Here is a 26,436-nt window from a genome sequence, read left to right as displayed (position 1 = left end):
CAGGTATACAAATGTGGGAAAGTAAGATTGGTTTGATTTTGCATAACTTGTGTTTTTGCAAGGTTATTTTCTCTTCATAACTCTTCCCAAGTCTCACCCTGTCACTGCCCTCTCTCACATCCCCAACTCCCCACAACTTGCACACGTAGCATCTTTCCTTTTTGCGGTCTACCTAAATGAGAGTTCCTTGTCTAATACATATTGTCATTGCCCTTGCACTTTGAGAACAGACTTGAATTAATCCAGGGCTTTGGAGATGGCTAATCTTGTGACTGTTAGACTTCATTATCAGCCCAGCATTATCCTGAGGGAATCAGACTGAGGAGAAGGGGGGAGAGAGAGGGCAAAGGAAGGGAGGTGTTCGAGAGGGTGTTAGCAGTTAGTGTGGCCCCATGAATAAATACCAGCAGAAACAGCTTCTCTTTCCGGATGTATTTTATATTACTTTCCTCCATGCATTCTATGTAATAGCCACAGTTTTCTCAATCTCATTTGGCCATTTCCCACCTCTGTGCATTTGTCTAACCTGTCCTTCCGCATTTAGAATATACTTCCTTCACACTTTTCTGGCTCAGATCAAATGTTGCTTCCTTTGTGAAGCTTTCAGTGATTTCGCTCTCCCCAGACTTTCCTGGAATACTTTGTCAGGTTTTTTTTTCCTTTTTCCCTCCAATAAACTTTATATTGACCTATTATATTTATTTGTTTAAATTGCATGCTAGACTCCTTCCATTTTTCCCCCATGCTAAATTTCCAGAAGGTATGCTTCGTCTATGTGGACTTTCATCTTTGTACCTCTAGCACCTTAGGCATAGGACCTTTACCATTTGTTTTTTGTTAGTATTAAGTCGTCTCTCAGCTGTGACCAACTCTTCATGACTCCATTTGGGGTTTTCTTGGCAGAGATACTGGAGTGGTTTGTCATTTCCTTTTCAAGCTCATTTTACAGAAGAGGAAACTGAGGCAAACAAGGTTTGCCCAAGTGTTTGAGTAAGTGTTTGAGACCAGATTTGAACTGAGGAAGATGAATCTTCCTGACTCCAGGCTCAGCACTCTGTCCACTGTACCACCTAGCTCCCCCTCCTTTACCTTAGTCAGTGCTTATTTACCTTTTTGTTGAATTGAATTGACTTGAATTGAATTAAGAATTTGGATCCTAGAAGTACATGTTATCTCAGTTCTTGATTTAACCTAAACCCTCCTCAATTCAGTTCATTTCAACGAACATTTGTTAAATGATTTTTATCATACAAGGAAGCATGCCAGACACTGAGAATATAAAGTAAAAAAATGTAAAACAGTCTGGGCCCTCAAAGAATTTACATGCTCAAATTAGTATAATGAGGGAGGTAGCATCAATTTGCCAAAGGTCTGTGACTGATTCACTACCCATGTTGGATATCAGGCATATTTGATCCCAATCCATTTTCTGGAAGTACGAAAAAGGAAATGAATTTATACTAAGGTGTTTCCTTGCCATAGGTGAGAAAATTTGATTTTAAGAAATAGAAAGAGGACAATACCAAAGATGAACAAATCTTTTGTGAATTTATGTTTTTAATATAATAAATTGCATTTAAAATGTTCTTTTAGTCTCAATTGGAAGTTTCTTCCTTAAACTGTTAGCTTATGTTTCTCTGTTCATTTCAAATTTAAAGAAGTCTTGGCTGATAAAACTGTTATATAAGAGAATATGAACAGTTGTTCATTATGTAATGTGAGAATCAGAAATGCCGCTACAGTCTTCTTACAGAGTAGCTGAAATACTGTATCTGAATTTTGATTGGAATCATGAATATTTTGTAATTTTCTCTAATCTTGCATTAATTTAGCAGATTTGTGTTAAATCATATCCTGAATTGAATTTCAAATTTTCCATATGTGCATTTTTTAAAAATGATCTTGCATAGTGGAAAGAACACTAGAGACTTGGGTTTTAGTGTTGGCTCTGCCACTGCCACTAACTAAAAGTGTGACCTTGGTCAAGTGTATTTATGTCCAGTGGGCCTCAGTTTCCTCGTCTGCAAAATTAAAGGGTTGGAAGAAATGATCTGTAAGCTTCCGTTAGGATCTATTGCCCTATCCCCCTATTCTGCCAATTGAACAGCGCTTTTGTAAAAGCCATGTAAAATTCTCCTTTAAAATGGTCAGATTCCAGATTTGTTTTTCTTATTTTCCTGAGTACTGTTGATGGTGACCTACCTTACTGAAGAGAACCAAGGTACTAAAAGATGAAACAATTAAGTTGTACTTCCATGCCATACTTTCCAAACAATTTCGTGTTCCTATTTTACAGATATAGAAACTTTGGCACAAAGATGTTGAAATTACTTGTCCAAGGTTGTATGAGTCAGTGCTAGAACTGGGAAGAGAGTTATGGTTTCATCATTTGCTCTGCTTCTTCTAGCTCTTGGTTCATGCTCTGCTCCTATCTTGAAACACCTTTTTCAACATCAGTGAATTCGACAGACTGACTGTTCACGTTTATAATGTTAATATTACTGTCTGTAATCTCCTCTTTGTGGAAACAATGTTTCCTTGATAATTGGCTTGCGTTACTAGCTGATTTATATTCTTGATGCCTGTATTATTTTCTTACTGCTAATTAATTTTCTTACACACACACAAACATCACATATAAATACACAAACATCTATAGAAAGTAACCAATACAAAGATGTATTTTTTCCAATACTAACCCTGAGAACTTGGAAATAACTTTGTTTTTTGCTGATCCTTTCCCTCCATTTGGCAAGCATTTCATGTCACTGTTTTTGAAGTGCTGCAGTAGGAAAAAAATGGCTGCCTTTTGTTTATTTCCCTGTACATTAGCATGATGACATCATCAGTGATATTAGCCAGAAAGTATATGTCTTTAGGAACTCAGATATACTATTAAGCTTGCAATATATTTTCTTTTCAAATAATGCCTACAGGGTTTTGTAACAGCTTTAGCACTGGGTAGACAAAAAAAAAATGTATATAAATACTTTGGTGAGAGAGCACACACACACACACACACACACACACACACAGTTAGTGGCATTTTAAAATACTTTTTCTCAGCATCAGGAGGAAAAAACCCCAAATTGAAGGGGTTATAAAGCATAGGCATTGTAATACTAATTGTATTCTTCAGTAATAATAGTGTAAACAAAATTGATAAGGTGTTGTTACTACAGACTATTTTGTTAATACTCCTTGACTATTCTATACTTTAAAAAAATTGAAAATCTGGATGATCCCTGAAATCTTGTGAGCAAATTGGACATAATTTCCCAGCAAACAATTTAGTGTTAATGGGAAGATCTAATCCTAGGGTCTAAACAAGTTGAGATCACTCTTTTTCTGGATTAATTATTGCATGCTTTACAAACACTACTACAAGTATATGTTAAAGGACCGACTATTTTTTACTTAACTAAACAGAGAGGTAATTTGTTCTTTGATCCTGAATCGTGATGTTGGCTGGGGTTTTATTCTCATTAGGAAGGAGAGGCTCTAGCTTTTGTTGCACTTCAGCTTGTGTTTGTCACATGATTTTTGCTGAGCTTAATAAGCAACAAGCTGTCAATTACTGATTCAATTTAGGGATATTTTGAAAGGGATAAGGAATGGTTTTGTTATTTGTTTATTAATATTTTTGTTGAGTGCAATGTGACTAAATAAACCGTATTTTGGTTTGGTGTCTCCATTTTTCAAAAATGTGGAAACAACTAGACTTTAATTAACCCTTTATGGGCTTAGAAAGACAATTTGATGTTAATTTAATATTTATGAAGCACTAGGTTTCTGTAAATATTGGGTAATCATCATGAAAACCACTTGTTAAAATTGAAAGCAGATAAGGAGTAGCATATGCTTTGTAGAGGTAGAAAAAAGACAGTTTGAAATAAATCACTGCAGTTTTAAGAACTGATATTAACCGTATGTCAGATCATTAAATGAGGTTTTCTTTTAAAATTCAATCATTCTTCAGGGGATTGCCCTTTTTTTGGAGACCTTAGTTTATAGTTTAATCATATAGTTCTTATATTTATTTATAAAAATAAGCACAGCATCACCTGGTTTCTCAAAAGTTGTATATAAGGTGTATGTGTGTAAATACAATAGATATGCATATACACAATCTCTTGGTTAATGAAGATTTTCATTAAGGAGATTTTTATGGAAAACATTTTTAGAAAGCTTAACATTTTACAAAAATAAATACTAGCAGTGCCTTTAAGAGTGGAAGCAACATTAGCAACATTCCTTTATTGCATTAATATAGAAGTGCTTTTAGAAGGCAGGAAACACTACAGTGCATTATGACAGCCCCCCCATCCTCTGCCTTGACTGTTATGAAGCCTCTTATTAAAATAAAATCTAGTTAACTTCTTTTGAATTCCAGCTGAAATATTTTCTGTAATAATAAAAAAAATGTTGTGAAGGGATTTCCATAATTTGTGCTGCATTAATGACTTAAAGCAGTTTCATAATTTGTTATTCCTTCCTCATAGTAGACCTCAGCTGATAAAAATATCCATAGACACAGTGAAATCAGTGGCATGCCTAGTTCTCTCAGACAAAACTCCCATGTGATCACATGTAGGCAGACTCAGTGAGACTGAAGCTGTTCAGCAAGCAGTAGGTAATGAGTCTTTGTGCAGAGTGAAGCTCTTGTCCCTGAACAATAAAGCATATGGTACCAGCAATAAAACACAGTGCTGGGAAATTTAAGAAGATTCCGCTGGAACCAGGAAGACACAGTGTCTTCGGTGATGATGGCACATATTATAAAATGATAGTCAATGTATTTTGGACTCTAATTAATAAACAGTGCATGGACTAGGACTACTACAATTTGAACAGGTCAGTTATTTTATAGATTGCTCAAACACTTTTTTTGCTTGATTGAATTTAAATGAAGACAGTGTTGTGTGTTGTTGCTTTAAAAAAAAAACTTTGCATCTAAGATATTTACAGCATATAGGCTGACTGATGCACATGAATTGATCCAGCACTGGATAAATTGTTGATGTAATCGGATTTGTTAGAAAAAATACATAGAAAAAAAGTGTGTGTGTGTGTGTGTGTGTGTGTGTGTGTGTGTGTGTGTGTGAGAGAGAGAGAGAGAGAGAGAGAGAGAGATTATTATTCTATTCACCAAAAAGTTATTTAAGGCATCACAAATTTAGAAGGTGAATACAAATGAAATCCATGTGTGAAAGCAATAGCATAAAATGATAGCAATATAGAGATCAAATAAAAGGCTTCAAATTAATTTTCCCCTGGAATTAAATACATATGTATATATAATGTATGTTATATATGTGTATATATTGCTAATACATACTTATAGATTATATAGATATATAACATACACATATAAAAACACACATTTTGGTGCTGTTAGTTTAGATTTCTAAGGAATCGGGTGCTGTATAAATCAAAGGTTACATATTTTTAGTGTTTTTTTTGAATAGGATATTTGATTTTTAAAATAATAAATATTTTCCACATAAAACTGAAGCATTATTTTGAAAATGTCATGATCCCAACTGCCTATTACAGCAACATGTTTGCCATTTATAGCTTTTAATTGTGTTCATTTCAGTTATACATTTTTTGTCATTTACTAAATCTTTTAATAATATGGGAACGATTATAAAACCTTGCTTCACATAAATTGCTCCACATCTTCAAACAAATTAGCTTAATTTAAAGGGAGAAATGATTTAATTATGTGAGAAAGGTATTTTCGCATTGATACATCACTAAGAAGGGCAAAATGCATTTATGAACACACTTTTGCACATGAGCATCTATATTTGGAATATAACCACATTTCTTAGTCTCTTAGCATTTGAGAAGTTCAGTGTTTGAAACAGGAGGGTTGCCGCCTGTAGGAAGGGAGACACAGTGGATAATAAAATAGTCTTAATCATATTTCAAAAAACAGATAAACATCTTCATTTTTGTCCCTAGAATTTTATTATTTAAACAATAATTTAACTTAACATTGCATCTTCATTAGTATATAATTTCAACAAATATAAACTTCTAATTGTTTTATTTTCATTCGCTTTTTTTTGCTCTAGAAATTATTTTCATGCTGCACATATTAGGTTGATATTTTCCTCCACACAGAAGCACATATTTTTTCATGTTGTTATTGTAGCCGCTTATGATATTTGCACAGTAACTGATAGTCATTTATTCCAGTAAATGTGAAAGAAAGCAGAATGAAGCCAGGCTTTTTAAAATAAAAACACAAGAGAAATCCTTAATGTACAATATTATTTCTGTCCACAGTGCTGTTCGTTTTTTAGAGGAAAAAAATTATCTACTTGCATTTCCAAAAAAACAGAGAAGTTGATGAGAATCTTAAATCGGCCTAACCCCATGTATTTAAATGAAGTATTTGACTATTTTGGTTTCCTTGGAAACCACAGCTGCTACAGCTAGACTTTGTTTAGGGGTGATCCTAGGGGGTCTGCAAATAAAGAATTTAAAAACGTTTATCCCTTAATCAACATTAGGGGAAAGCACGATTTTTGACAGCCCGATAAAATGGGTGCCCATTTTTTTTCCTATAGGCTCTCCAGTGGTTCAGGTATTCTGGCTGAACCGCAGCTCTACAATTTCTTACCCAGCATTCCATTTCAGCTCCTGGCAGGCCTTCCCCAGCCTTATGCAAATGAGAGCAGCACAGTAGCTTTGACTGCAGAAGGGGAGGGAGACAGAAATGAGTTCAAAGGTCACAGGGCTCGTAGAAGGCTGGAACAGTTGAATGAAAAAATGAAAAAAAAAATGTAGTCGGTTTTGCAGAAATCATTAGCAGGCGGGAAAGGAGTTAAATGAAGTGGTCTTGGCTGCCCAGAGTGAAGATTGCCCAGGACCTACGCAGGAGTCGAAACGTGAACACAGGTAACAGTGAGGCATTACTGCACACAGTGCCTGGTTTTATTTCTGTGATAGGAATGGCATGGATTTGCATGGGAGCAGCCGCACTTTTCATTTGTCTTAGAAGCTGTTTGGGAGTCCTAGAATTTCTGCTGTAACTGAATTGTTTTAGTTTCAAATGCACATAAACCGTTTTCTGGTTTTTGTAATTAGAAACACAATGGCTTGAGCTCTTGAATGACATTTTGTCCGGATGTAGCTGTTTGAATAAGAAAATTAAATCCGGGTTTTCAGCCTAATGTCACTTTTCAAAAAACCTCACGTTTGGTACTTTGTAACAGGAACAGGTAGGTAAAGATCCCAGCCCCATTCCTCTAGCTCTTAGAAGATGTTTTAGAATTTAAAAAAAAATTTTTCCTCTTGACCAAGATTTTTGTTGATTTGATCAGGGTTATTTGGTGGAGTTTCTTCTAATTTAGGTACTGGGGGGGAGAGGGGGAAATTAAGCACCGCTAAAATTGAGATTTTGGTGTTGAAAATTTTTTTTTATTTCATATTTGGTTGTTTAAAAATTCTGTGTCTTTCTTTTGGTTTTCTGATTCTTCCTAGTTTTCTTGTCTAATTTAAAACATGTATTGTTATGAGCTCAACATGTTAAACTTCCTGTGATTCTTCCTTCTCAGTTGAAATATCTGCTTAGATTGCAAAGTGATTATAACTCATGATAAATTCTATAGGTCACTGGACTGACTCTCTTTATCAGTGTGTTTAAGTATAATAGCCTTGTAGGCATATATTTCACAATAAGACTGACCAGAAGCCTAGAGATAGGTGTATGTATGTATGTGTGTGTGTGTGTTTGTGTGTGTGTGTGTGTGTGTGTGTGTTTGAATATGACAGCATTTTAGGAATTTCCCTCACTTACCTCAATTTTAAAATATGTAACTTAATAAGCTTTTTTCTAGACATAGAGATCTAAGTACAGTTATAAATTGAGACCATATGAAGCCATCAGTGATAATATTGGTAATAGAAAATAGTATTCTCACTTCTGTCAGTTTGCTTCTGTTGTTTGTAACAGTTGCTGGGGGTGGGGGATGGATTTATTACACAAAAGTGAAGTAGCAAAAATAATGTCTAGTCATGAAATGATTGCCATTTGCTTCTTTATTTGTATTAGATATTTAAAGATGTTTTGGATGCAGAGAACAAATATATACTTATGTAAATTTAATTATCTTTCACATAGAAAAGAGAGAGTTAATTTGTGTATGTGTGTGTGTGTTTTAAATAAATAGGAACAAACACAGAAGGGCATCATTTAAAGTTGTGAAGGACAATTATGTCAAATGTTTATGGAGCACAGTGTGGGGTGGTCATTCAGGGCCAGATTCTCATTCTTTATCACTCTGCTGGGGCATTGTGACATTTTTTTTTTCAGGATCCTAGTACTGGCTTAAAGAAGCATTTAATTTCATATCTTATGTGATGCGAAAACAAACAGTAACATTGCCATTTTCTTCTTACACGTTTTTCTCTTTGTAAATTTCCTACAATAATTAGGTTAAAAGTGAATGTATTCTAATGATCTTTTGAGTTTTTCTTGTATTGGATGGACAATGAAATCTTGTTGTCAAAATTCCGTACTGTTGTTTGAAATGCGCCTAAAATCACGATAATGTCTAATCAAGCAAGAAATTGTATTCTGGGTCCTTATTTGCTTAAGTTATAGTCCATATCTAAAGACTTCATGTCACTGTTTTAGGAACTTGATATTTTAAGATGTAACTACTTTGAATAATCAAAAAAATAATTTTGTTCTACGTGGAACATAAATGTCTGTAACTCTACTGATGCATTTAGTTTCTACCTGCCTTTGTGCCTGTGTGCCTCTGGGGGTGGGATGTGTGGGAGGACTGTGAATGAATGTGAATACAAATTCACTTAGGCTGTCCCATTCCATTAGCCATGTAAATGGAATTGCCACCACTTTAAGCTCCCCAATAAATAATGAAAACACTGTGGGGTGGGATTGGGGGGAGGCAGGAGCTCATTGTGATTCTTGAGAAATGTGATATTAGATCTACCTTGTCACCTATCACCTATCTATCATCTATCTATCATCTGCATCATTTATATCTATATCTATCTATCTATCTGAAATTGTTAAGGTGTCATGAATGACAGGAAGTATGTATATACAAGTGCAAATTTCTTGCCTGAATATCCTGGGTAATTTGCGTCTCAATGCAAATTCCTTCTAAACCTTGGATTTTTTCTGCATTGCATAAAGCCATAATTTGTATAGAGGGAGTGGGCTGAGGAAGCGGGGTGCTGAATCTGTCTTTCCATTGGTATAGAGAGCCCTAAGTGAGGAAACTCCCTCCACCAGTGCAGACTGGCACTGTTCTGAGACTAATAATCTCAGAGTTGCATGAAGGGTTAAGTGATTCGCCCAAGGTACCACCACCAATATGTTTGAGTGGCAAAACTTGAATCCAAGTCTTACCACTCCTGAGACATGCTTTCTGTTCAGTTCTCCACCCTACTGCTATACAAATCATTTCTATGAGCAATAAATTCATAGCCCAGTTATCTAAACTTAAATGGGTAATGTGGGTGGTATAGATAAAACCACAGTGCCTTGCACATAGTAAGCATATGAAAGTATTTACTGACTGTTAATAGTTAAATTTCTAAAATTCAGCTTTTATCTCTTTAAAAGTGTACCTTATTTTCATTTGGACATCTATTTAAGGATTATAGTATCATAGATGTAGAGCTGAGAGAATCTCCAGGGGCTATCTAGTTCTTATTACCTTAAACAGAAATGGAGGCTTTGTTTTGTTTTGTGTTTTTTACCCCCAAACACTATGTGGGGTTGTTTTAAACTATGCAGTTTGATTACAAGAGATTCTTCGAATATAAAACCTTCTATTTTATGCAACTGTTACACTTGAGGAACAGATAGCAGATCATACTGAAGTGGGCAGGTATAATGTATTCAGGAATCTTTAAGATTTTTTTTCAAAGATAACTTGTCTTACTATCTGACTACCTGTCTATCTTTGCCATCATTTGAAACCAGTTACCCTGTCGTAGCCTTTGAAAAAAGTAGATCCATAAAGATGACACTCACTCAGCCTAACATTAGGTGACATAGTCTAACCTGCAACCCACTTATTCCCTTCTCAGAGCCTGTGTGAAATATTATTTTCCATCTGAGTATTTTTTCTGAATAGATAACTGGCACCTACAAAATCTAGGGGTTGGGGGAAGAACAGGAAAAAAATAATCAAATGCCAAATACAATGCTAAAAAGGTGACTTCTGAACCTATACTATCCCATAACAAATTTATCCATCTTATCCTTCAAAAAAAAATTTAATCAGACTACACTCTGAAAGCATAATGGGGGAAGACTGACAAGTAGATTCTGTGTATTTTCTTCACTTGCAGGGGATGAATTCTTCCAGTTCTCTCCCTCCCCAAAGCAAAGCTTGTTTCTATGCCCTTGCTTTTCAGTTTTCTATCATTTCACATCAGTTTTACCCAAGAGGCTATGCAGAATGAAAAGGAGGTAAAGAAATGTAGGTCAGCATATACTTTTGGTGGAAAATATGCCAAATCCAAGCTTTATATTATCCAAAGGAAGGCCTGAAAGTAGCATTTATTGTATATACAGGGTGCATGTTTAACTATAACAAAATTATTAATTTATGTAGCAGTTTAAGATGTACAAAAGACTTTCCTTACAATAGCCCTGTGAGATGGATAGTACAAATATTATTGTCCTCATTTTACATATGAGAAAACTGAGATGAAGGTTTATAGAGTAAATGTTAGTGACAAGCTTCAAAACCAAATCATTTGTGACTACAAGTCCAATGTTTTTTCCACAGATAGCATACTACTTCTTTAATAATGAGTTATGTATTTATGCTAGTGCACATATAGAAGGTCCTCATGTTGACGATGTAATAAAATTGGCCGTATTTTTTAATATGGTCCCATCAAACTTATCGAAAGATAAACAGGTGTGTTAAATAAATTTTAGCCTGTTGAGATGTGCAAGTTTATTAATATTTTAAGATATCTGTATATATAGTATTTCCACCAGTGTAGATCATAACTTTACATTCCCTGGTAACTCCAAGACATGAATTACCAGTGGCCTTAGCATCTTTTTCTACTTAGTGGTGACAATAAGTAAAGAGCTTATAACTGGCCTCACATTCAAAGTCTTTCCAAAATGTTCTTTATTGGTATAACCCGTAAGAATTTAGGGCAAAGCCATGATGAGAAAAAGAAAAGGAGGACATTAGTGGACTATAACTTCCAAGAACTGATAAAATTCATTTTGAATGAATTTACCAGATAACTAAAGATTATGACTTTTAAACACTTAATTTTTAAAAAATTTGAGCATTTTAGTGTTTTTTGAAAATTTGCAAAACTTATTTCATGTATTTTTGAACACAGAATGCTGACCAAAGTTTAAACTTTTCTTGATGACTGAGCTATCATTTTGAACATCAGTTATTATACTATGCAATAATACATTTATACCTTTATGGGCTATTCAGATAGATAGGGATTTTTGTCCTTAAGTTAAATGACCTAGGACTACTGTTTATTCTCTTTCCTCACTACCTGTCTAGTTGACATTGTCATTTCTGATACTTTTAGTACCCCTAGGACCCCATTTTGTTTTTTTCTAGTCCAATATCATCTGGAAAACTAGATGTAAAACACATTTTACACAGAAATCTAAGTAGGAAGTCATTGGAGTAGAGCCTTAACTTGGCTCCCCATCTGTCTTATAGAGAAAAGAAAACAGCATTTTAAACAACAATTTTCTCAACCTTTTTGGCTTACTTCTGATTCCTGGATGCTTTATGATTCAATGTGGTTGCCAAGAGCCTGCCCACTGAATAAGTGGGACATTACTGTATGTACAGATCTGAAAATTTATCATGTTCAGTCATGAGTTGGTTTGGTTATATTTCTAGTGTATGGGTCAGCAACCTCAAGTCACTTTTGTCCCAAAGATAAAGAATGATTAAGCAGCATGATGTTAGGAAAAAAAACTTGACCTAAAGTCAGAGAAACTGAGTTCATCTTTCCCATTTACTACCTGTATGACTCTGTCAAGTCATTTCACTTGTCCAGGCCTCCATGTCCTCATCTATGACATTAAGGTTCTGGACTAACTGGACCTCAAGATTCATTTCAGCTCTAGTACTATGACACTATGATCTTATGATCCCCAACTCCAAACTTTATATTTTTAGTGACATGCGGAGTGGTCAATCAGTACTAATCATTCATTCCTCCATGAATCATTCAACAAACATTTATTAAACACTGCTGCTGCATAACATATTGTGTTAGGCCTGGGCATATAGAGAAAGGAATGACTTATATCCCAAACCTCAAGGAGTCTTGTAGCAATACAAATACCTGTATATAAGTAAATATAATATAAATTATTAGAAGAGTGTGAATACCTTCCCACTGCTTATTAGAATTACTGTCCACCACAGCCTCACTCCCTGATACCACTCAGGCAAGAATTGCTACCTGGTTGGAATCATAACATAGAGTCACAGAATTAGAGATCAGAGGAACTTAGGAAGACATATATATAGTCCAACCTATACCTGAATAAAAATCCCTCCTATAAAATTCCCATTATGTAAATGGCCATTCAGGCTTTGCTTGAAGACTTATAGTGAAGAGAAACCCACAATCTCCTTACATTCAGCACCTAGGACAGTGACTGGCACATACTAAGTGTTTAATAAATGTTTGCTTAATTGAACTGAAACCTAAATCTTCCTCTTTGCAACCTCTACCCAGTGGTCCTCATTTTGCCTCCTAGCACAAGTAAAATGTCTAATCCCTTTCCCCCATGATGACCCTTCAAATATCTAAAGACATATGTGATTTTTCAACCCCATCTATATTTTTCTTTCTAAGCTAAATGATCTCAAGTTTCTTCAGCTGATCTTTATACGGCATGCTTCTTGACACAAGGAAAGTATCATAATATGGAGTTAATAGTAGATTTGCCTGAATTATTTTTAAAATAGTAATTAATATTAATATGATGCTTTTTATCTTTAATTTAAAAGTTTACTAATATTCTTACTTTATATTCAGAGCAGCATGGTAAACTAGATGAGCTTCACTCAGATGCATTTCTGATAAGTAGCATGTGAAATGAAAAATTAAGTTTTACTTTTCCCTTATCATTTCATTTGTGTGATTCTCTGTTTCCAAAGGAGATAGGATAAAATGAAATTCAAAGCTCAAGAATCCTCTAATAATCACTTTAAGAATGATTTGGTCTTTTTCATTGTGTAATTCACATGCATTTAATTGCCCCACGTGTCATCCTGTGTTTGGAAAGTTAGTCAAATGAATGGTCAATCTTCACTATTTTTGTAGACATTAAAAACACATACTTAGTAAAACATAACATATAGGTAATTGTCATTTCCTTAGGGATTCTCAGAAGCTCTGTGGAACTTAAAGCTTTAAGCAAACAGTGGGAATGTCATTGCTATAGGTGTTCAACAAATGCCACTAGGTAGAACAGAAACATAGAAATATTATTTCAAACAGAACTTGGTACCTCAGGACAATATTAGACTCTATCAGATACACAGATTTGAGTGTAAAACTATGTAGCCTTTAATGGTCTCTAATCGCTTATTAAAACACATGTGCACACACACACAGACACACACAATATATATAACCAAATGTTATATTCAAAACATGGTAATCAGTTCTCATGGAAAGATAAATACACATTAGTTGGCTAATCATTAATGGAGTACCTGACAAATCTTTTTTTAGGTTCTAACTGACCTGGTGAAAGGCATTTGTGGTTCATTGCACTTAGTAGATTCTTAAAGTTTTAATTTTATTCTGGGCATTTATAAATGTGAAATGTTATATGTACACAGATTTAATCACTATTATAATTTATGAAATGTGCAAAAGTGAGGCTGCAAATTGATTTTTAATATATAGCACGCAGTGTTTCCAACCAAGGATGTGCCTGCGTATTTAAAAATAACATTTATCTTTCTTTGTTCTTACCTGAGTAACATATGTGTGGTTACTATAAAAGAATGTTGTTAATTTTCACAGATCATGTGCAAATATTTACCCAGTCCTTTATAGCTACCACTACTTGAATGTGTGATACATACACATGGCATTATTGAATAGGGATTTTTTTTTCATTCTTTGAATTTATATCCTCAGTGCCTTACACAGTCCCTGATACTTAGTAAGCATTAATAAATGCTTATTTATTTGGTAATGCATCATAATAACAATGAAAATATTATAAAGGCCTACTGTGAATCCCCTTGTGAAATGGAGTTGACCACTTATTCTCTAATTGTGTCAACAGAGGAAAGAAGGAAGGAAAGGTGGGAGGGAGAGAAGAAGGGAGGAAGGAAGGAAGGATCCTTATTAGGTGCCAGGCACTATATTAAGTGCTTTACAAACATAATTTCATTTTAACCTCAGAATAACTCTGGAAAGTAGGTGCTATGATCCCCTTCCATAGTTGGGAAAAGTGAGGCAGATAATGGTTAATTTCAATTCAGTTTAAATCAGCAAATATTTATTAAGCACTTAGTATATGCCAGGTACTGTGCTAAGCATTGTCAATACAAATTAAAAAAAGAGACAGTCCCTGCCCTCAAGGAGCTTATGATCTAATTGGGGAAGACAGCACACAAAAGGAAACCAAAAAGCCAGGTAGGGGCAGAGGTTGGGGTATGGGAATGTTGTTTTGTGGAATTAAAGCCAAGTAGAGCTGCTGATGGAGAATGAAGTTACTGGGAAGGCTCTATAAAGAAAGACTTTGGGAAGAGTTTATTGTCCTATCCTTCAGCCCTCCAGGACCGTAAGTGACTTGCCCAGGGTCTCTCAGGTAGTAATTTCTTCAGGCTGAATGAACTGGAACTTCCTGACTCCAGGCCCAGTTCTCTGTGCACTATGGTGCCACTTAGCTGCCTCTAGCATGAGCCTGGCTAGATTCTACCAAGCTTAAAAGGCTTTGAGCATGGGTCACTTGATGGAAAGTCTCATGACTAGATGATCAGCCATCAGGTGATGGATTTTTCATCCACAACAACTCGTGAAACATAGAAGAACTGCACAAGTGTCCACATGGATAAAATCTCATACCTTGAAGAGTTTAAAAGTCAAGATGAAATTATGTCAAACTACAATTGTCCAGGGGTGGAGGAGAATTGAAGCTCTTCAGAACTCCTGAAACTAAATTTCTAGTCTAATGGTAGGAGTGCTAGAAGCAGAATTGGAGGAACTTTTGAACGGTTATGTCCTTGCTCTGCCACTTGTCACTTCTGTGACCTTGGGAAGATCATGTCTTTTCTTTGGGCTTAAGTTTCTTCTTCATAAAATGAACCCCTTTTGTACAGTTGATCCTCAGAGGTTTTCCAGCTTTGTTATAGGAACCTCCTGTATTTCTTCTTTAGAAATACTATACTTTACATTATGTCATAAATTAAAGGTGCAATTTAACTGTCCCAAAAAGATCCTTTGTTGGAAATATACTTGAGAAGTTAGTAGTCTTCTGTGGAATTTTCTCATTTCTGTTCTGATTTTAGAACAACTTTAGAGAAAATGGTTGTAGTGGCCTTTATTTTTAGGATTGCCAGTTGTCTATGAGGTGTCTATAACAATGTTCTTTGAGCTAACTAGAAAGGATTATTTGCTGCTTAACAGAAACCTTTGAAAAGAGATTCAACCAAGACTCTTTGCAGTTTTCCTCATGTGGAAAAAATGAGGGACTGAGTTTGTTCACTGTAAAGAGTGGTAATCCATTTGTTCTCGTTACTTTGGGTGATTTGGACTCAGATATATAATATTGTGCAGTGAAGAAGGCCATTCCTAGAAAATGATGGTCTTCTTTCCTTCTGCCAACTCATTTGATCTAAATGCCAAGATTGTTCTCTTTATTGAAGAGGGGAGAGGGGTCAGTATCAGCGTTTACATTGAAAACACTTAATGAGCAACTAAAAGCTGGAAAGTATCTTTCTTTCCTTCCTTCCTTCTTTCTCTTTATGTTTTCTTTTTTCTTTCTTGTCTCTCTGGATCATTATGGGGTGTGAGGGGCTTATGTGTACAAGTTATAATAATGCAAAAGAAGTAGGCAAAGTTCTGTGCTTTGCCCTTTACAGACCACAACCTCAGATTTTTCCTGTGCCAGTCAAGCAATGAGGCTTGAACAGATGGGTCTTACAAACCATCCAAAAGGATTTGCTTAGGCTTCACAGGATCATGAGAAGTGATTACTAAAAATGGGAAACTTCCAGGATCCCTTGCCTTCAGTTCTCTAGAGTTCAAATCCAGATAGGACTAAATGAGCTGATCCCAAGTACTCTGATGCATACAGAAATAGTCACTATGGTAACCAAGGGCTGAACTACATAGGGCTTTATAATCTTTTCCTGGAAATCTTTTCCCAGGTAGAGAGTTGGTCTCTACATAAAATAGAACCATACTGTATTGTGATGGAGTTGTTTCTTGAGATTTTTTTGTACTGTTTGCCATTTTAAAAACTCCTACCTCTAGACTTTTCCTTAGGTATGTTTCAGGTTTGGTAATATATAATGGGCTTTACTATTAAGCTGATAGGGTTTGGAGAGACTAGGCCTATTAAATGGGTTAAAAGAAGTGACATCTCCATTTATGCCACCAGTCCTGTCAAACTATATGTAACATGATATTGTTTAGAAACATTGAATCAGCTAGCATAATATTTGTGTGGAATTTTTAAAAGGGAATTACCTGGGATCAGTATTTTCCTTTACTTTTCCTATTTTGGCAGTAAAGAGTCTTGGAAAAACTATTGAATCTAAATATATTAGATGTTTGAATTAAGTGGTTTTCCATAAACTACTTGGGGGATGAGGGAAACATCTTTTAAATCTGTGCATTAGTGAATATGATTTGAGCAGGGGAGCCTCCCTGGGCAGTGGTTTCAAGTTTGGGGCTCCTCCCAACATGTAGGATTTATCTTTCATTTCTGTTGTAAGCAATTTCTAATTTGTACCAGCAGATCTCTTGCACCACATTCCCTTGAGACCCTGTTAACCCAATGCAGATTTAATCTTATATTGTATAAATTTTTGTTAATTACTACTTGATATTAGCTACAGGTTGAATTTTATTCTTTTTCTTCAGTGTTAAAAATCTGTAATTTGCTCATGATAACAATTTAAATAACCTGCCAAAAAAAGTGTTCTTCTGTTTTTTCCCCTCTATTTTCTTCGCCCTGTCCTTGGCAAGAGGCAGAATAGTATAGTATATATCTGGGTCTTAAATCAGGAAGACCCGGATCTTAGTCCTACCTCTGATATATACTAGCTATGTGACCATCAACAAGTCACTCAGTGTCTCCCAAAAATTCTTTCAGACTTCAAATTACAGAAGGGTTGCTAAGTTGCATCAGTGGAGAGAATTTTCCACACAGGGTGTACCAAAGATTGATAAATCACAGGTCTGGACCATCACCACCACCAATAACAACAACAAAATACCTTGACATATTCCCACATCTTAAATCAGGATGGTCATAAAAAGCAGCCTTATTTTATTCAATTATACAAAGTTATGATGACCATCGTTGTAAGGGGTTTCTTTTATTCTGGACTTTCTGTTAATTTTTTGTTGTTGTTGTTGTTTTTGACTAGGCAATGGGGTTAAGTGACTTGCCCAGAGTCACACGGCTAGTAAGTGTTATGTGTCTGAGGCCGAATTTGAACTCAGGTCCTCCTGAATCCAGGGCCGGTGCTCTATCCACTGCGCCACCTAGCTGCCCCAATATATTTGGGGTTTTCTTGTTTGTTTTTGTTTGTTTTTTATTTTTTTTTATTTTTGACTAGGCAATGGGGTTAAGTGACTTGCCCAGGGTCACACAGCTACTAAGTGTTATGTGTCTGAGGCTGGATTTGAACTCAGGTCCTCCTGACTCCAGGGCCAATGCTCTATTCAATGCACCACCTAGCTGCCCCTCTGTTAATTGTTTTGAAGGAAAAGAATGCCATTTCTGTTAGCCACTCTTTCATCTCCACTGCTTTTCCTTCAGGAGCCTGGATCATTTTTCAGTCAGATGCTGTCTAAAAGAGTTAAACACTAAAGAAACAATGCAATCATACAAAGACAGCTTGATAATCGTTCAAAATTCTGCTTGTCCAGGTTTCTGTTTGTGAATTTTTTAAAAACTTGTAGAAGTCTGCCAAGTCCATCAAGAAACCTGGCTGACACATCTTCATTTTTTATAGCAGGTACATAAAATTAAATTGAAACCTGCCTAAGGACTTGACTTTACCTGATATTTTAGTCACATTTTCAACAATTGTAACCAAGAGAGGTAGGATGGCATAGTGAAAATAACACAGAATTAGAGTCTTGGGATTTTGGATTTGAATCCCAGCTCTACCACTTACTCCAAATTACTTTCTGGGCCTCTGTGTCATGGGATCATAGATGGAGTTAGAAGAGAACTCTCAGGCCTCTTGTTCAACCCCTTCATATTTCTTCATCTGTAAAATTAGAGTTGGAATAAATGATCTCTCAGTTCTCTGCCAGCTCTAAACCTATGATTCTATGACCTTGTTTGACTTTTTTTTTTTTGCCATTTTTGCATTAACATTGAAAGCTAATTTGTTTTTGGAAAGGCCTCCATATTCTATATAGTGCATATTGGTACTTTAAGACACCCACACATAGATACTCACATTTTGGTTGACATGATTAGCTTAGTTGCTTAGAGCATGTTTGCTAATAAGATCAAATTTACTAGTTCAATTACTGCAAAGGACAGTTGTTTCATACTGCTCTTTAGATAAAACTATTCCATGGCCCAACCTTTTTTCCCAGTGGGACCAGATGAGAACATTTGGAAGAATTCCTCAAATTCATCACTGTAATTGGGAAAACAACCCAAAGATATAGTGTTGTTTAATCTCTGGTATTAAAAGGTCATACTCTTGCTTCCTGAAACTCCTTGATGTCCTGTGCTATCATGGTCCCTTTCCAACTGGTTTCTTCCTCAATGCCATTCCCTGGATATTTTGGGGGAGCAGAACCTTTATGAAATGGAAGCAATTATTCCTTAGTCTACATCTACTGATTTTTGGGTAGGTTTCCCTTTCCCCAGAATCTCTTTTTCTTCATCATTCTCTTCAAGTCTTCTCCAGGTTATGTCCCTTATCCCAGCTCTACTGGGGACTGGGCTTGGGTTGGTGTCATACAATTAATTTGCACCAACCACGCAACATAAAGCCAACTTGGGCAAACAACTCCAATGCCACAGCCATGTCTTGTGCTAGTAATAGAGTTAAATGGAGGCAGGAAGATCTAGGCACCGAGACTCTTAGTGGCTGTGTGAAAATAGGCAATTCACCTAATTTCTCTGAGCTTCAGATTCCTCATCTGTAAAATGGGGATAGTGATAAAATTTACCTCACAAGGTTGTTGTATATTACAGTATATTGTATGCTTATAAAAGTGATTTATAAATCTTAAAGTGTTTTTAAAAGGTGAGTTACTATTATTATCACTCTTTTATCCAATGGAAAAGTAAGCAGGGAACAAAAACCTGGCTAGAAGAGTGTTTAGCTCACTTGATGCTCTGTGCTGTCAGCAGCATCTTTCCTAGTGGTGCTGCCCCCATGAAAGCACCTTGACAGATTCTACCTTGCAACAACCCAGACAAATTCATGTACTGCTGGCAGCACGTACAGTCATCTCCTGCCAGATGTGTTTCTGGAGGAGCAGCCATGGTGCTGTTGAAGAGGCTATCTTTGTCAAATGAATGGATTTGCAGAATATTCAGAATATTGAAAATTCAAAGTAGTCTTTGTAGCTAGGTGGTTTGCCTGATTTCAGCCTTTTGGCAAACTATTTCCTCCATTTGTCCATTAGAAAGTAGTGCAGGGGGCTTTTCCTCTCATTTCGTTCAGCATTTTATTGTGCAACAATTAGTCTTCAATTTGCCAGAAATTGCCCTGTTTTTATGTTCTCCTGCTTTCTGGTCCCTCTGAGCTTTCAGGAATTTTGCCTCTACCTGTTGTCTGTAGTCTCTCCTTTCCTTTTGATTACAAACTTAGGAGCTAAAAGGAAAAGCACCTTTTCCAATCCCTGTATTTCTTTCTTTTTTTTTTTCGTCTAGGCAATTGCATAGCCAGTAAGTATCAAGTGTCTGAAGTTGGATTTGAACCCAGATCCCTCTGATTCCAGGGCCAGTGTGCTATTCACTGCACCACCTAGCTGTACCCCTGTATTTCTAAAGATCAGGAAACTGAGGCCCAAAGAGGATTAAGTGACTGGCCCAAGACCACACAGAAAATATTTCAAATTTTCAATGGTTCTGTGTTGCTCTTAGGATGAATTTTTCAACCTCACATTTAAGACTTTCCACAATCTGGCTTCCACCTTCCTTTCCCATCTTATTTCATGTTTTTTCTACCTTATTTCATATTACTTTGTTTTAATCCCTCGTCATTCCAGTTAAATGGCCTCCTAGCTATTTCCTGTATATGGCATTCTGTTCCCTCTTGCCTTTGTACCTTTGCCTAGGTGATCCCCTATGTTTAGAATGCACTTCCTTTTGAGCAACTGGGACTGGCTTTGTTTGTTTGTTTTGTTTCTTTATATTTTTTCACCTTGTATCCTACACAGAATGCACTTAATACCTATTTTTTTTTAGCTAAATTTGAACCTATGTATTCTGGCATGTAAATCCCTTGTCCAATCCAGTGATCTTTTCATTGTCATGCAGCTGATCAGGAAAGGGCTAGGATGGCAGTTAGTAACATGATTGAAAAGAATTCCGAGGCCCAGGTGAGGAAGGCCAGAGTGAAAAGCATCAATAAATGACAGAAAGTGGGATAGAAGTAGGGTTGTCCAATTCCTTTAGCCATCCTTTCTTTGATCACTATATAGCACCTTTTGATGCTATATGTGACACAAATGTGTTTTGTTGTGACTGATGCATAGAAATCATGAGGAAATCTTCCATTCGTAGATTTAGAACTCAAAGGAAACTCAAAGCATTGACTCCAACTTTCTCATCTTACAAATGAGGAAACTGAGGCATAGAACTGAAAGTGAGTTGCCTAGATTCACATAGCTAATACATGTCTGAGGCAGAATTTAAACTTATTAGGAAGCTTTTTCCAATTCCGATCTTTATAAGGTGGTGGGAAGACATCTAAGAGAGAAGCCCAGAGATGCATAAAGTGTGGTTTGGTGACACCTTGAGGGTCCCAAGACCATTTTGGGGGGGAGGGGAGGTCCATGTCAAATGCAGCTGACAAGCTGACCTTGTCCCCATTCCCAGACCCATGAATTGCCTGAGGTTGACCAGATATTATCACTCCCAGCCTCTGACAATTTTGTAAATGTCCTAAACTCTCCCCTCTGGGATTCCCAAGCTTTTCCTTTGGACTTTCAGTGGTTGTGCAAAACAACTTGCATTGTGAAATCATAGAATGTCCCAACCTTCTTGCTCCTGCAGCCCTTCTCTCTCTCTGCCCAAATACTTTATAAGAACCCTGCATCCAGCCCCGTCTCCAGGCTCCCTAGCATCTGCTGTTGTGTAGAACCCCTATTGCAACTCCTTGCCCCAGCAAAAGATCATAATTTTTGTTACATTGGCTGCCTTCTCATTAATACAGGTTGACATGGTCAAAACTATTTTATAATAATATTAAGATTTTAAAATTTACAATACAATAAATAGAAACAGATGCAACCCACATGACCAAAAGTTTTTTGGCAGGTCCTCAATAATTTTTAAGAGCATAAAGTATCCTGAGGCCTAAAAGTTTGAGAGCTGCTGGCTTAAGGAGTTGTTAATAAAATTCATGAAAAAAATGTGTATTATGGAACTGCTAGCAGATACCCTTGGAAAAATGTAATTTTTGTGTAAGCTCAGTGAAATTTGTCTAAATAAATACTTTTGAAAAGATAGTTGCCCAAAATGTCCAATGCCTCTTACATTTGTTTAAGATTATAAACTGACCCCCACCCCCACCCCAGTGGTAATTTCAGTTTTATGAATAACTGAAGGATTATTCTACAAGAAATGATCGTTGATTTTTTTTTATATATATTTTTGGCCACTCAAAATGAGAAAGGAGAAATGGCCTTTAACTTCCAGTAAGTATGAGATAGGTAGTGAGAACTTGTTAGCTTTGGGTATAAAATGCTTCAGTTAGGGAGACTAGGGAATCATTTTTAGGATACCATTATATTGTGGTAGAAGATTACCTGACTATGATTTCAAAGGAGTATAGGTGGCCAAACCGAGCTTCCTTTTCTAGAAACATTAGCAATTTACATTTCCATCCATCCTTCATTTGTGCTGTATAGTGGAAAGTGCCAAAGAATTTCTTGCAAATACTATCTCTATTATTTTAATACCTAAGTTGACTGGTCATTTGGCCTTTCTGAGCTTCAGTGTCCTCATCTGAAAAATGAAAACTTTGGATACAGGTCCAGGTTAGCACTAGATCCCAATTCCCTCTTATGCAATATTTCCTCTTGTCTAAATTTTAATCTAAATTAATCTAAATTTTTTTTTACTACCAATCCCCTTTCCCTCTAAGCTATTTTGTCTCTAGAGAGGCTAGAAATAAACATTCATCAATTAATTGGACTTTTAATGATAGTGTATCTATCTGTTGCTATTGTTTTTAACCCAGTATTTGAGAAGAGCAAGGGGGCATGAGAATTCATCTTTTTCTATTACCACTCCATAAAGATGCCCAGCAGCTACTGAGCAGTGGGCACATCTTATAATAATAAAGAAGACATCCTGTTTGTGAGTCAGAAATAACAATTCAATTCCAGCCTGTTTAATAAAGCTTTAAATTGATTAGGACTTGATTAGCATTTTCTGGGGATTGGAAAAAGGCACTGGAAAGGTGGCCAAGGGGTGAATTTAAGGAACATAATACACTATTGTTGGTAAAGGATAAAGGAAAGATTATTTAGAGGAGTGCCTCAGCTTTCAAAAAAACCCACAAAACTTGCCTTGGAAATGCCAGCTTTTGGCAGATGAAGTTTTGAGTTAAGTCCTCCCTAGGTGACTTTCTGAAGTCTAGTTGCATTTTGTGTTTCATTGTGTTGTGTGGAACTCCTATTGAAATCTGAGGGGCTGCAGGTGTACCTTGTTTTATAAAGGAGAAGCATTCTTTGAAATTTTGTCAACAATCAGTGCACTAGGGAAGACTATTAAAGGAATCTTTTGGCAAAAAATCCTGCTGTGTGATAAATAGGAACTAAGGTTCTTTGAGAGGAAGAAATCATTTTTGTTTTCCCACATGGCCTTTCATCAAGATGTTTTAGATAGATAGAGAGGTCTATATAGTTTTGATTAGTATTTTATATATGTGTTTACATATAAAACATGTCATATATATGTGTATATTGTATATATTTGCGCCTATACACACATGTATTTGTTGAACTGATTTGGAACTGAATGTTTGTAAATCCAAGGATTTCACATATTGGTTTTATTTAAAGTGGTATACATGTATGGATAGAAGTATGATATTTAACATCATAGAGTAAAAAACAAGTATATTTGGAAGTGAACATGGCAGAAGAAAAATTATTTCTTCAATTGATTTCTTGCAGTACAATACAGGAGTATATCCACCACTCTAGAAAAACAACACGTGAAAATTCAAACCTGGAAAACATAAATTAGAGCAATTTTGTAACAACTTTTTGTTGTTCAGTCATTTCAGTCTTGTCTGAACTCTTCATGACCCTATTTGAAGTTTTCTTGGCAAAGGTACTGAAGTGGTTTGCCATTTCTTTCTCCAGCTCATTTTACATATAAGGAAACTGAGGCAAACAGGGTTAAGTGACTTGCCCAGGGAAACACGATTACTCTACTGAAGTCTTGTTTTCATGTCTTGCTATCATGTGAGGTTGTCTATTTGTTGAAGCCTATGTCAGTGGAGCTCTTAAGTATGAACCAGGCAAAAGAACAATTATTAAAGGACCAGACAAGTTAAGTTCAGAGAGGCTCATCACTAAAGAGCTGGCCATCAAATGATAGTTAACAATAACTCATGAAGAGTACTGGAGAGGTAGAATCCACATTGGTGCAAAAAGTATCTACATTCATGACTCCTTGGAGTGTTGAAAGAGATGCTTTATTTTTATCCATCCCCTCAAAAAAACCTTATTAAAATCCCATTAAAGTTTAAAATTGCACTAGGACTTTTAGGAAGAAAACCTTTATTACAGAAACATCAATGTCTGTCAGTATGGAAAATCTTAGATAATTTATATACTTGTAGATTGCAAGGTTGTCAAAAATTCTCTTGTGGTAGCTCAGAGGGGATAATTTGGCCACTATTCATTATTTCTCCCTATGTAAAGCATATATGATTGATACCACTTTAATGGTGTCTGAGTTAGGCCTTGTTAGGGGTTACAAAACAATTTTCTCATATCATCTGATCTCCTGTTAAAGAGCAAATGCAAATGCAAATATTAAAATCCCCATTTTTTCAGAAGATGAAATTAAGGCTCTGAGAGAATTTAGTGACTTGCCTGTGGATATATAGCTAATAAGTAGTAGAACCCTAGTTCAACTCACTTCTCTTGACTCAAAGGCCAGTCAGTGTTCTTTCCACACTATCAAACATTAATTTAAAATAATATTTTTAGACAACTGTCGTATCTAGAATGGTTTTGGAGGTTTTGCTTTTCTGAAGCTTCAATTTATTTCCAAATGACTTTATATGTAATCAGACTGAAGATCTCGGGGCAGTTAGGTGGGACAGTGGATAGAGCACCTGCCCTGGAGTCAGGAGGACCTGAGTTCAAATGCGGCCTCAGACCAAACACTTGACACTTACTGTGTGACCCTGGGCAAGTCACTTAACCCCAGTTGCCTAAAAATTAAAAAAAAAACCCCGAAGATCTCAGTTCTGTCACAAGCTAGCCATGTATCCTTGGGTTGGCCTCATAATTTCCCTTGGCCTCACCTATAAAATGAGGACATTGGACTAGAAGACTAATAAGATCTCTACCAACTCTGAAATTTTATGAGCCCATAAACCAATCAATAAATTTTTGAGATTTTACTACATAAGATAAAATACTTTGTGTATGTTTAATTAAAATAATGAAAAACTCTTTTGATACCATTTAATACTTACTGTATATAACCTGTTAAATTACTACATAAGGCTTATATAAAAAAAGTAGTATTTCCTAGAATAGTGAAATGGTAGCATTTAGTTGGAGAGTTTCACTCATTTCTTGATTAAAATAATGTTGCTTGAGCACTGTTTCATTATAACAACAGCTTATATTTTAAAGTATTATGTCTCCATGTGGCATTGGCTATTTTGAATTTTCTATACTATACTATAGAACTTTTATTTCAAAACTTTTATGTAAACTTTATGATTAAGTCCCATGGAGGTAGGCATACATATATGTTATTGTTCACATTTTACAAAGTGTAAGCCAAGTTCAGATCTGCAGGGTGGTTAAAAGAAAAAAAAATCATTATTAAAAAAAAAAGCAGAGATAGAAACCAAATTTCGTTTCCAGACCATTAGGTGCTGCATTGAGGCTCCCTCATGCTTTTTGATAATTGAAATCTCACTTTCTAGGAAATTTACAAATGGAACATCATCCCCAAAGTTCATATGTGGATTTGGATCAGTTATTCTGGTTGGAGCTAGAATGAAAAAATAGTATAGTCAACAAATATTTTCTGAATATCTATGCCCTCTGCTTATTGAAAACTAAATTTTAGAAATGCTGATGGTGATACGAGTGCTTGTCTGAGAAGCAACAGTGACTTAAACTCGGGTCTTTGGCTCCAGGGCAGCTAGTTGGTGCTAGAGTGCTGGCCTGCCTGGAAGCCTCATTACTTACTAGCTCTGTGACCCTGGACAGGTCACTTAACCCTGTTTGCCACAGCTTCCTCATCTATAAAATGGGCTGGAGAAGGAAATGGCTAATCACTCTAGTATCTTTGTCAAGAAAACCCCAAATGGGGTCATGAAATATAGGACACAACTGAAACAGCTGAACAACAAAAGTAAGGAAGGACAAGTGAGTGTCTAATGGCAAAAACTACTGAATTTGAAGTCAGGAAATCTAGGTTTGAATACTGGCCTTGCTATTTTTTGCCTTTCAGTAAATCACTTCATCACTTCTCTAGACTTCAGTTTTATCATCTATAGAATGATTTTGGACTAATCAAGAATTCTTGACATAGATTCTGTGATGATTTATTTTTAATGTTTTGATTGCTATATTTCAGTGGAATTGGCTTACCTTGTAATCCTGTATATTTTATGTTATGCATTTTAAAACATTTTTTTTTCTGCAAAGGAGTCCATAGCCTTTACTAAACTCTTTTAGTCCATGGCATGAAAAAACCTAAGAATCCTTAGAATAGATGATATATCTAAGCTCCTTTCCACACGTAAAATCTGCATC

General features: G+C 35.9%; 1 protein-coding gene across 2 annotated transcripts in view; it reads left to right on the top strand.

The window, feature by feature from the left end:
* The window catches only part of CSRNP3 (cysteine and serine rich nuclear protein 3), a 143,622-nt gene that overhangs the window by 16,023 nt on the left and 101,163 nt on the right, over positions 1 to 26,436 (top strand). The window contains exon 1 of one of the 2 annotated variants that reach the window (XM_020990861.2): positions 6,697 to 6,912. The exons of the other annotated variant lie outside the window; for it this stretch is intronic. Coding sequence (XP_020846520.1) covers positions 6,843 to 6,912 — 70 coding nt within the window. The 5' untranslated portion in view covers positions 6,697 to 6,842. Of the gene's footprint in view, positions 1 to 6,696; positions 6,913 to 26,436 lie in introns of those variants that run through there. 2 annotated transcript variants of the gene reach the window in all.

The sequence above is a fragment of the Phascolarctos cinereus genome, unplaced genomic scaffold (genome assembly GCF_003287225.1).
Source record: "Phascolarctos cinereus isolate Bilbo 61053 unplaced genomic scaffold, phaCin_HiC Scaffold_726;HRSCAF=1367, whole genome shotgun sequence".
In the NCBI taxonomy this organism is placed as follows: Eukaryota; Metazoa; Chordata; class Mammalia; order Diprotodontia; family Phascolarctidae; genus Phascolarctos; species Phascolarctos cinereus.
The sequence above is the reverse complement of the archived record's forward strand: the minus strand, read 5'-3'. Positions and strand labels throughout refer to the sequence as shown.